At 37.0% G+C, this 12561-nt stretch overlaps 1 protein-coding gene across 5 annotated transcripts in view; it reads left to right on the plus strand.

Annotated features, from left to right (window-relative positions):
- The window catches only part of MYO6 (myosin VI), a 106590-nt gene that overhangs the window by 77396 nt on the left and 16633 nt on the right, over window positions 1-12561 (plus strand). For all 5 annotated transcript variants that reach the window (XM_040550874.1, XM_040550875.1, XM_040550877.1 and 2 more), the window contains exons 20-28: window positions 998-1091; window positions 3634-3764; window positions 3849-3926; window positions 4847-4976; window positions 5822-5912; window positions 7347-7497; window positions 8848-9056; window positions 9446-9524; window positions 12097-12257. In XM_040550874.1, the coding sequence (XP_040406808.1) occupies window positions 998-1091; window positions 3634-3764; window positions 3849-3926; window positions 4847-4976; window positions 5822-5912; window positions 7347-7497; window positions 8848-9056; window positions 9446-9524; window positions 12097-12257 (1124 nt within the window). The remainder of the gene's footprint in view (window positions 1-997; window positions 1092-3633; window positions 3765-3848; window positions 3927-4846; window positions 4977-5821; window positions 5913-7346; window positions 7498-8847; window positions 9057-9445; window positions 9525-12096; window positions 12258-12561) is intronic.

Consider the following 12561-nt stretch of genomic DNA (forward strand, 5'->3'; position numbering starts at 1 on the left):
ACAGCATGTTCTAACCAATTCTGAATAGGGGATTATGGTCTGTCAAAAGAAGGGGTAAAACAAGGCAAATGATTGGGACAGGTGCTGGAGCATAGTTAAAGTTTTACAGAAATCATGAGGATGGTCTGAAAGAAAGATAACCTCCATCATTCACAGCACAGTGGAACCAAGAGTCAATCTAGGGAAAAAAGCGTGGCTGGAGGTGCTCTGCTCTGACTTCAGCTAACCCATGACCAAGAACGTATTGTTACTAGACAGATTCCTTGGTGGGCTCTCTCACTCTTGTCTGTGAAAAACACCGCAAACCAGTAGGAGAAATATGTTTCGTTAGTCCCAATTTCATTGTAGTTTATAAGGTAGGAGGTTATCATTAGGTACCTGTTAATAGAAAAATTTGAATGATCAGTGTTGCCTCACAAAAAAAAAAAAAATCATCCTTAAATAGAGGATGACTATGAAGTGACAGAGAAAGCAGTGGTCAAAACTGTAGAGGTAATACATTTGGGGATGAGAGCAGGCTGAAACCATATGAGGGAAGGGAGAATGAAGACATGAGCCAAAAGAGATTGTAAGAAGTGAAAGCTAGAAAAAAGGGTAGTCAAGTTCATCTGGCTTGATTCCAGTGTCAGGAGACTGGTAGCATGTGAACTCTGGAGAAATGAGGCATTTAGGTGATGTGACTGTGGAGATGATGAGTGTAGTAGAATCCAGGCTACTAAATCTTAGTTAGATTGTTCCAGTGGTAAGCAAAACGGTTCACTGAAAACCCCAAAGTCAAGGTTCCAATTAATGGCTTGAGTATTGAGGTCAGTTACATCCTTTTTTTCAGTCCAGCCTTGGTATTGATATATGAGAGCAAAAGAATGTCAGTTTCTTTTTAGAAAGGTATTGTTTTATTTCTTCCCTTTCCCCTGCCCCCAATAATTCTTAAATGACTAACATATTTCAGGAGGTTTCAAAGTGTACAGATTCTGCTAACTCATTGTTTTGGTAACAGGGATCTAGCTTTATTCGCTGCATCAAACCTAACTTAAAGATGACAAGTCACCATTTTGAAGGGGGGCAGATCCTCTCTCAGCTTCAATGTTCAGGTAGTGTATGCCTCTGATACTTTTCCCTCTGATATTTTTTTATTTACTTGGCCATTGTAGATTGGTCCAAGTTTGAAATATGTGAGATGGAATTGATATTTCCTTGCTTGAACCCTTGCTTTCTAGGAGGTAGTTTATTTATGCCTTACAAACAGTTACTTAGGTGCTCAGTAACTTCTTCTCATTTTAGTCGATAAAACACAGAAGTGATTAATTTGAACAGCAATATGGTCTCATCTGTATAAGAAGAGTCATTCTACTTTCCATCAGTTGTTTATTCCCTTGCTTTTAGTGAGAGTTCAGACACCTGGTGCATGTGTAAGAAGTCATGTTTTGGTACTTAAACTGCATCAAAAGAAGCAGAAGTGATTCTTCCCCTCTACACTGCTCTCGTGAGGTGCCACTGGAGTACTGCGTTCAGCTCTGGGGCGCCCAGGACAAAAAGGACATGGACATATTAGAATGAGTCCAGAGGAGGGTCACGAGGATGATCAAGAGACTGGAGCACCTCTCCTATGAAGACGGGCTGAGAAAGTTGGGGTTGTTCAGTCTGGAGAAGAGAAGGCCCTGAGGAGACCTTACAGCAGCCTTCCAGTACCTAAAGAGGGCCTACAGGAAAGCTGGGGTGGGAGTCTTTGTCAGGGGGTGTAGGCATAGGACAAGGGGGAATGGGCTTAAACTAAAAGAGGGTAGGTTTAGATTACATATTAGGATGAAATTGTTTACTAAAAAGGTGGTGAGGCACTGGTGCGTGTTGCCCAGAGAAGCTGTGGATGCCCCATCCCTGGAGGTGTTCAAGGCCAGGCCGGATGGGGCTTTGGGCAACCTGGTCTGGTGGGAGGTGTCCGTGCCCATAACAGTGGGGTGGAACTAGATGGTCTTTAACGTCCCTCTCAACCCAAACTGTTCTGTGATTCTATGAAACTTAGATTTCCTGATCTGGAGCTGAATCCTATCTCTTTGTGTTGCCCAGAATGTTAATAGTGCAACAGCTCAGGCCAGAGCAACAGAATTCCCTTAAATTGTTGTGGGAATTTCTGTGAGAAACCCCTTTGTGCACTTAGAGAAGTATGTATTATCTGAGAAATCTAATCATTGATGCCTGTTTTCTTTGATTTTTATAGATAGTATGCTAGAGGTGAATTGTCTGTTTTACTTTTTCAGAATTTCTTTATACTACTGTTAATTTGACTTGGAGCTGAGCTTCCAACTTCAGCATAGTCCTTCCTGTTGCTTTATATGTTACAAATTGTGATGCTATATTTTCATTATTCATGAAATAGGCACTTTCAAAAGTTACATCTTTATTTTAAAGGACAAATATGAACAGTTTTGCTCATTCCCCACTGAACAGAGGAATGAAAGGCTTTCTTGGGAATTACAGTGTTGTTATTGTTGTTCTTCATAGGGTGTTTATTCACAAAACTACTTTGATATTTATTTTTCCTCTTTTCTGTATTTTTGTATGTTTAATAGCTTGTGCTTTTTTTTTTTTTTTTTCTCTTTTTGAAGTTGGGATATTTCTAGGTTCTGGAGCTGGTGTTTTAACAAGCCCACCTGTGTTTCATGTTATGTTACCACTGCAAAACCTTAATAACTTCTCAGCAATTAGAATTCCATTAAGAATATTTAGCAGTGGATTTCTTCAGGTTAATAGCATGTCAGAGAAGCAAAAATAAAAAACTAAACTTTTTTCCTACCATAACAATTGCAGTGTTTTACAATAGTCTTACAAGCTCACTTTTCCATGTGTGCTTGCTTTAGCTGCAGTAAATGAAGCTTAATCTAGTAAAAAAAAAAAGAAAAAAAAAGTCTTAATATGTAAAGTTTAGAAGGTAGCAGTGAGATGCAGTGCTATAAAAGACATTCTATAAAGACAGTGGCCACAAGTTACTGGTAAACTTCTAAGTAAGCTTTTAAACTTAAATAGAAAATGTGTTGTAGGATTATGTAAAGCAGTGGGCAAAATCTGGCAGAGCCTTGAAGTAATGTTTGAAGTAATTCAAACCTTTTCCTGACTTTGTGTCTGTGCTTCAATGATGCCCTAGTTACAGCTAAAATATAGTAACAGCGTTACATCTTATCTGCTGATACCTAGTGCTGCAAGAACACAAAATGTTCTAGCACTGCATTTGCATTTTATCCTGCATCTGTACCACAACTCACAAATATCTTTTGCATGCTAAAAATAAAAGCCTGGCTGGGCGTTGTTTGTTTCTTTAAAAATGAATTACAAAATGTCAACTCTTCTAAAAAGAAAGAATGACAAGGAAAAAAAAAATGCTCTGCATGACTAGATGTTACTTTTGTCTCAGATAGGGAGAAGATTGTGTAAGTTCTTCTCATCTGTTTGGTATTAACATTTTGTGAATGATCACATGATCAAGAAATTTTAGAGGCTAAATCAAGCCCGAGCTGAAATTTGTGGTTTGGCCTCTGAACAATGTCTGTGAGGCGTATGCCATGAAGTTATCATAAAAATCACTGCTTTATTTGCATTTTGCTGATTCCACCTTTTGTGCATGTGTTTCTATGAATTTAGGAATGGTGTCTGTTCTGGACTTGATGCAAGGTGGTTTCCCTTCACGAGCTTCATTTCATGAACTGTATAACATGTACAAGAAATACTTGCCTGAAAAATTGGCACGACTGGATCCTAGACTCTTTTGCAAGGTAAGAGAGAAATCTGAAAATGTATTATTGTTGTTTTATTTTGAAGGGGGAAAAATACCAACCTAACCGTTTTCTGTGTTTCAGGCACTGTTTAAAGCTTTGGGACTGAATGAAGTTGATTACAAATTTGGGTTAACCAAGGTGTTTTTCAGACCCGGCAAGGTAATGTTTCTTGAACTACATGAATATGAATCATAGAATAATTTGGGTTGGAAGGTCCCTTTGAAGGAGCTTTGTTCAACACCCTGTGAAAATGTGACCAACTTCAATAAGGTTGCCCAGAGTTTTTCATAAACACTGTTCATAATCTGTGGGGAGAAAAGAAATCAATGCTGACATTGATAAAATTGATTTCATAGTATTGTTGCTAATGCTGCTGTATTCCTGAAGCAATGATCGTGTTCCACAAATTGCCCAGATGTTGTACCAGTCACTTAAGACTATTTTGTTGAATATTAAGAAGAGCAAGTCAGAGCAAATAAATAATTTTCTGCTAAACTCTAGTTGTAGCTGAAATCTCTTTCTCTGATTCTGAGCATTGCTGCTGTTGTGCAGAGAAAGAAGTAGGGAGCTGTTGTGACTAGGAAGGAAAATTATTGTAGTCATTGAAGAACGTATAATTATCAAAAAGTAGAAGTGCAGGATTTTCAGAAAAGATTGCTTTTAATTGGATTTCTTACAGGAAGATTAAAAATTGAGAAGGGTTTTCAGGTTTTTATTTTCCCCTAGATACAGAATTAGAAGTGTCATGAAATTGTAGATCAGAGCGAGTATTCAGGAAGTGGAGAAACAAATAATTCTGAAAAATTTTGGCAACGCATTTTTAGTGTTCAATAAATGGTTGGATTATGCAAAATGCTAAGTGTAGCACATCAATTTAAAAATAAAACTGTAGTCATTCTTGTTATCGTCAAATCTCCCAGATGTACATGCTCACTGGAATTAATTGAAAGCCAGTATAATGGTGACGTAGTTTACATTAATAATATTAAACTTTTTGGTTTTTAACTCAACATGCTCTTAAATAGGAATATAGTCTAACACTCTGTTCTCCTCATTTGTAAATCTGGTTTTGCATATAGTTTGCAGAGTTTGACCAGATAATGAAGTCTGATCCGGATCACTTAGCAGAGCTAGTTAAACGAGTGAATCACTGGCTTATCTGCAGTCGTTGGAAAAAAGTTCAATGGTGTTCACTCTCAGTGATCAAACGTATGTATTTTATGCTTTATTAAACTAAATGTTTGTTAAAAAATATAGCAAACCACTTATTACCACCTTGAAATGTGGCCAAGGGCATGTATAGCAGATGCTTCCATACTGAACTCTGAGTAATTACTTTCTGGGTTGCTGAGATTTCTTTGGCTTTTGTTAGGGACGCATATGAGTGCTTAAAGCTGATGTTTGTGGTGGTGAAGTGGTGGCAGACTGCATCTCCCCGCCTCCTGTATGTTTGGGTGCTTACCAGTGCCTGGGTAAACACCTGCTCAGAAATAGCCAGCAAGCTCAAGGATTGTGGGGGAAGAGACATCAGCATGAAAAGACAGTAGTTCAACTCTCAGCTGACACCATGGAGTTATTTAGGCCTGGGAAGTGCCTGCACAGAAGTTATCTCCAGATGAAATCTGCATGTTTGGAAGCATTGACATGAGTAACAGGGCAGACATCTCCACTCCAGTTATTACTGCTGATAAGCAGATAAGTGCCTATCACTATCAAAATATAGTTTCTAAGTGTTTGGCCTACCCAGCTTGCAGTAGAAACAAAGCAGTGTGAAATAGAGATTGGTGGTGATAGGGGTTTTGATTGCATTTTTCTTTCTTTGTGGTGTGTGTGTGCTGGGTGCTGAATTCTGCCTGCTTGTTTTGTGGGGTAGCCTTTAAGCCTAGCACAGGATTGTCAATTCTCTTTTATATCTTATGTATTTGGTTTCTAGTGTGGATCTAGCTCTCAATGCATGCCATTTACATACAGTAGCCATCAGGCGTGTGAGGAATATAAAAGTCGTATTAAATTGTTTAAACCATTGAGACTCAGTATCTTTTGTGTGTTTACAGTGAAAAATAAGATAAAATATCGAGCCAGTGCCTGTATCAAAATACAAAAGACTATTCGTATGTGGCTTTGCAAGAGAAAACACAAACCACGGTAAGAGGATATGCCTTTCTTGAAGAAAATGGATATTTCTATAATACTTTCTTGCGAATGTAAAGAAGAGATGTATTATGCTGAATTAAATGTATCTGCAGTCATAGAAGTATGCTAAATATGATTGAAAGGTATGATTTGAGAGGTACCATATTTTACCTCTCTTTCCCAAGAATGAATAGCCTAAATAACACTATAGCCTAAATTACATATAAGAAATATATTTTTTTTTTTTCCTTTTTAATGATGAGGGTGGTGAGGCACTGGCTCAGGTTGCCCAGAGAAGCTGTGGATGCCCCATCCCTGGAAGCATTCAAGGCCAGGCTGGATGCGGCTTTGAGCAACCTGATCTAGTGGGAGGTGCCCCTGCCCATGGCAGGGGGGGTGGAACTAGGTGGGCTTTGCAGGTCCCTTCCAACTCAAACTGTTCTGCGATTCTATAAATCTGAGCATTTCCAAAGAGATGTTCGTTAAGCTCCTTGTTCATAAAATCCTTCAGTGATAGCTTAGGTATTAGGCATTCTTAGTTACGTCTCCAACTGCAATTTAAGCTCAATAATTTTTGTCCTTTACTCATTCAGACCTTCCATTATAGGCCCTCTTTCTTCTTTAGCTTAATAATTATTTGTTCTGTCTGTCTTGCCTCCTCTTGAAATCAAGTAATTCCACTAGCTTTAATCTGACTGCATGGAATACTGATGGAAAAGCCATTGGTCATTAAGCATTGCTGACACTTTTTTTTTTTCTTTCTTTCATAGAGATCCAGCTGTCTGGTCTTTAATTCTGGGATTCTTATTCATATATATAAGACTATACATATATTTATTTTACATCCTTTTGATAGTTATGTTTCATTTTGGTCCTTGGCATTTTTGATTTCAATGATTTCTTTTTAGGAAGACTGTGTCTGCAGTGATGTAATTTGTGTGTATGGCCTTCAGAATTGCTTCTTTAAGAAGCTGCAAGTTTTCCTGGACTCCTTTTTTTTTCCCCCCAGATATTTTTTTTCTTGTGGGGTCTAATGGTCTGATTCCATGTTGTACAGTTAAGTTTTACCTGATTCAGTCCTGTTATTGATCTTTCAATGTCACATCTCAAATTTATCACTCCAGTCAAAATCTTCAATTGGTGGTGATTCTAATGATTTGTTACCGAGACAAAAGCATTGACTATAAAAATAAAAATCCATTTTTCCATTTTAAGTCACCATTTGCTCAAAGACCTGGTCACTGATGATTGGTACTAACAGTGGTTGTTAGTAAAAGGCTGTTCAATTAGTTCATGTTGATAATTTTTGAATTTCAGAAAGATGGTGAGATTTATCTGAAGGCATGGTTTGTCTCCCCTGTCTACCTCTTTAATGTGAAAGGTAGCTATAGTTTTAAATATGTCACCTTTTGAAAACATCTCAAATAAAATGTCTTAAATTCACAGCATTGATGGTCTGATAAAGGTGCGTACACTGAAAAAGAGACTTGATAAGTTCAATGAAGTAGTAAGTGCTCTGAAGGAGGGAAAAGCAGAAACAAGCAAGCAGATCAAGGAGCTGGAATATTCTATTGATGCTTCAATGAACAAAATTAAGGTATGAGAGAAATAGTTTCTTTCTACTGGAATCTTTTAAAGTGTTAATCTAAAGTACAAGATCAAAGTATTTTCTTTTTTATAGGAAAACATTTAAATATAGAAGTCTCATTTTTCAGAGGCAGTGGACACTACTACATCCGGTTCAAAATTATTTGTGAATGTAGCTGAAGTAAATGTGGATTTTGGAATTATTATCTGTGTTCCAAAATTGGCACTAGAGAGTTTAAAGCAAAAATGTGTCTTGATCTTGTGAGATGGGTGTTGCTAGTCAGTTGCTTGTTGCCTTTATTATTAATCAGGGCTGAAACTTACAAGCATTTATCACAGAGTGAGGAGATTGATATTCCAGTTATGAAGGTTTTTTTCAGACTGATCATGAAGGGAAATTAGTTGTTGAATTTGTATCAAGGCCTGTAGTTCTTAGTCTCTTACAAGAAAAGCACACAGACAAAATGAAAGCACACTGGAATTTATCAATGTTAGGAAAAGAAATGTTGAGTTCTGTGTTTCATACCATGTTAATAGCCTTCTAAGTGTCCTGTATTAAGATTTTGTTGTTTAAAATCACAGTTGGAGCAGTAATAGAGTTAGCCTGTCAACCTATACTTCTTTTTTTCTAATAAAAATTACACAACTTGATTATCATCATGATACACCCTTATAAAAGGTGAGGAGACACCCCGTGTCACAATTTTAGTGGTATGCATCATTGTAAATTGTAAAATTCAAATTAATTAAATTGCTGCTATCAATGAAATTTGAAAACACGTAGTGAAGGCAATTGCGTTATTTTTTCGTTCAACGCGTTATTTGCGCGTTTATAGTTATATAAGTTAAATAAGTTATATATATATATATAGTTATATAAGTTATATACCTTCTTTTAATCTGTTACTTACAATATGCTCCATGTTAAGACGTAAAACTGTGCTGTGACATAAAAGGCAGAGCTGTAAATAACCCCTATAGAAGCTAAGAACATGACACAAAATGTACCTAGTAGGCTCTCAGTTTTCATCTTAGGATGGTAAGGATTCATTTCTGTGGCATAACTGTGGGGTTTCAGAAATGAAGGCATGTTTTAAAGAAAAATCATGTTAGTTTCAGTGATAAAATGGAGACTACTTCCTACAGTTTTGTAAGAGAGAGGAGAATAATGGATCCAGAGGATTTTAGGAAGGAAGGAAGGCATGTTCAAGCTCCCCAATTCTGAAGTATAATTTAAGTATAATTTAATTACAGTGCTCAGTGCTTTCAGTTCTCAAATAGATTTTTCAAATACACATTTTAAAAAAGTGAATTACAAATGTAAAGGAATATTATCCCCTCTCGTTATATCATTTTGCAGACCACTATGATGACTAGAGAACAGATCATGAAAGAATACGATGCTCTAGTTAGAAGCTCAGAGCAGCTTCTGAGTGCACTGCAAAAGAAGAAACAGCAAGAAGAGGAAGCAGAGAGACTACGACGCATCCAAGAGGAAATGGAAAAAGAACGAAAGAGACGTGAAGAAGAAGAGCAGCGCCGAAGGAAGGAAGAAGAAGAAAGGCGTCTGTGAGTGTCAAACAAGTTGCTGGTCTTAGAATGAGAAGAAAATAGGGAAGGCGCTTTAATGAGGTTACTTTTAATAACCCTGTGCTTAAAGAGAGTCACTTGGATTGAACTTGCAGTGTGCTATCCACTGTTAAAATACTTCCTTTCCCCTGATGACAATTTCTAATTCAGGTGTAATCAGAATAGAAGATGAAAGATATTTTATGATGCAGCTGGGAATAAAAATGGATTTAGAAAGGCCCTTGACTTTACTAACAGGATCTTGTCATCAGGACTATACAGACTCTTGGATTACCACTTAATTTTATGGAGGATGATTTCATATCTCGTTTACTTGCTTTGCAATAAGTCACCAAAAATTTTCATTTCCTCTTCCTCTTTTGTAATAGTAAATCTGAGATTGAAGCAAAGAGAAAACAAGAAGAGGAAGAAAGGAAAAAGAGGGAAGAGGAAGAAAAGCGTATTCAGGTAATGTTTTAGTTGTGTTTTTGTTGTTGTTTGTTTCGTTTTGTTTTTGTTGTTTTTAAAATCTTTTTCACAGGGTAGGACCTCCACGGAGTCTAATGGCTTATAAATGAGTCTCAAAATTATACAGCAGTATTACATTAGGCACACTTAATATAATCTGTCTAGAATTAGTGCTATTATTGAATTACAACTACAGAAGGAGGAAAAGATGCATAAGGTAAATTCAGTTTTCAGGTAGGAAGGAATGTGCATGTGAATGAGAAGCATAAAGAAGCTTCTGCTGTCAGCAGAAGCTGGAGAGATTTTTGGTTTAAGAACGTATATTTTATCTGAGACATAAGACAGAAAGGACCAAAAAGGTAATATTTAAAAGTATTAATATTTCTAAAAATTATTCTGATAGTGTTTGTTGACGTAACTGAATGGGAATAGAGAGCAGAATGAGATGCCATAATTTTTTTTAGCATCTTACAGTTTTAATAATGAAGAAAATAAAAGTAAATAGAAAAGTAACAATGGTTCTTTGCTTTTATTAATAAGACTAGCCTTCAGGAATTATAACAGTTTTAGCAATGCTTTCAACACTGTTCTCATAAGCATCTTCCTAGACAGATGATGGATGAGCTAGATAAGTGGACAGTGAGGTAGCCTGAAAACTGGTGGGGACTGCCAGGCTCAAAAGGGCTGTGATTAGCAGCACAGTGTCTAGCTGGAGGCCTGTCATTTGGGCTGTACCCCCTGGCATAAATATGCACTTAATAATAATAAAAAATAATTATACACTTTTCTGTGTGTATAAATACCTGCTTGGGGAAGAGTAAAGCAGACAAGACAGAGGCAGACTCTTCTCAGTGGTATCCAGAGAAAGTACAAGAAGCAGTGGCAAGTTTGGAGCACTTTTTTTTTTTTTTTTGAAAAGTCATGTGTGTGGACTCAGGCCATGTCAGGTATCAGCTTACTTGTAAACATTTTCAGAATATTGGTAATATTGAGAGGCTACAAGTAGCCCCCTTAACTACATTTGTGTAGAATACATGAAGTTCAAACCCTACTCCTTCTCCCTCTGCCTTGATTTCTGACGCTTTTTACTGATTCCACCATGAGCTCTCTGATTTGTGTTAGGACGCAGATCCGGTTTTCGTGTTGTCTCAGAGATTCTCTGTGTGACCTGGGTAAAGAGGAGTTTCAGAAACAAAAAGCTTCCCTTTAGGGGCTGTTGCCATAAGCACAAGGCAGCATGCTTGTCTATCTCTGATGATTACAGACTTCTAAAGCCCTTTCTGTGATTAATCAGAAATGGAATTTTTCTCCTTTTCTATATTTTGTTATCCTTAGAGTTAGTCTAACACTGATTTTCCTCCTTGTTTCTGCATGCCTTTTTTTATCATCTCACCATTATTCCTGATAAGCAAGTACCTGGAACTAATGCCAAGATTAGAGCCTAACTGATGAAAAATGGATCTTTCCAGAGTTGTTGTCTATCATCTGTACTAGAATAGTAAGCAATTCTGGCTTACAGAAGTTAAACGTAAAAAGAGTAAGCTGCTATTTGACTAGTCTCCGAATCATTGCTTGGAGACCATTGCAGATGTGCCTAGTGTTTTGGGAGAAGCTGGTAGGATAAGTTTCCATTCGGGGACCGTTTAAATATATTAAATGGTGTCCACTCAGGAAGCAAACTGGACGCTTGTCAGAACCTTTTAAAACATGGTCTGCCAGGATTGGGAGCATCTCTAGGGAGAGTATTTATCTGTGTTTCTGAGATGTGAAGATCTGCAGTGCAGAATATAATTTACACTTTTACTTAAAAACATTTGCTGCATTTGGATACAAAGCAAGATACGTAATCCAGTAGGGCACTTTTTTCTTCTACATAGTTAATTACTTGTTATCTTTCTTTCTGGTGGTAGTCACTGTCAGATAATCTGCATAGGGAAAAGTCACTGGTGTTGCACTCCGGTCTTGCACACTGGTGCAAATTCATGATGAGTGGGAAGTGACTTTGTCTCCTGTGTTGGCTTTTGGACACAAAGAAGGGCAATGCAAAGAGTTGGCATATATGACTTTCAGAAGTTTGAACTGAATGGTCACATTTTACTTACTATGTTTGCAAGACCCATTGTTAAATAGTGATGGTAAGCTGCAATTGCAGCTTTGTTCTGCAGAGGCATTATATTTGGATTATTTTTCTGTTGCAGTAAGTAGAAATTTTGAAATGCATTTCAATTCAAACCCAGATCAGGTTCACAGAAGATTTCAGTGTTCATCTTCATCCCCTTTCAAAATGCACAACAAACCTAAGTACAAAGCAGTGCCTTTTGTAAAATCTTGTAATGCTAAGTGCAGAATATCAAGGGAGTATTGTGTTAGTGCTGTGGAGAATAATCATATTGCTCTGTGTCATCAGAGTTTTAATGATGGTAGGCAAACTTTAAGTCTATATTTTATAATAAAATATATTTTAAAAAGCTAGAAATATACTAGTGTATTTTTTGCTAATTTTTGCTCATGTACTATTTTTTTTAATAGATTAAAGTTAAATGCATTTTTTTTACACGTTTTTATGATACAGGCTGAAATTGAGGCTCAGCTAGCTAGAGAACGAGAAGAGGAAACCCAGCACCAGGCAGTTCTTGAACAGGAACGTCGTGATCGTGAACTTGCAATGAGAATTGCCCAGACTGGAGCAGAACTCAGCAGTGAAGAGACAAAGCTTGATGTAGGATTGAGCAGGTATGGAGTTAAAAGCTTAAATTTCTCTCTTTTTTTTTTTCTCTCACCCCTTTGTGAAAACTAAACTCTTGTTTATGTATTGTTCTATTAATTAAATAGTATCGTCATTTTATGTCTTGCTATATCAGTAGTTTAGTAGGTGTTTGTGAATATGACTGCAGTTCTCTTTTCTGAGTTCTGGCAAGGATGGCAACCATTTTAGGTTATGATTTTTATGACTGGCTTAAAGTAGGGAATGGAATTTCTTCAGTGGTAAGTAGTAATAAAATGTACCCTTTTTTATACTTTATGGTTTCAATAGTGT

This window comes from Cygnus olor, chromosome 3, assembly GCF_009769625.2.
Source record: "Cygnus olor isolate bCygOlo1 chromosome 3, bCygOlo1.pri.v2, whole genome shotgun sequence".
Classification (NCBI taxonomy): domain Eukaryota; kingdom Metazoa; phylum Chordata; class Aves; order Anseriformes; family Anatidae; genus Cygnus; species Cygnus olor.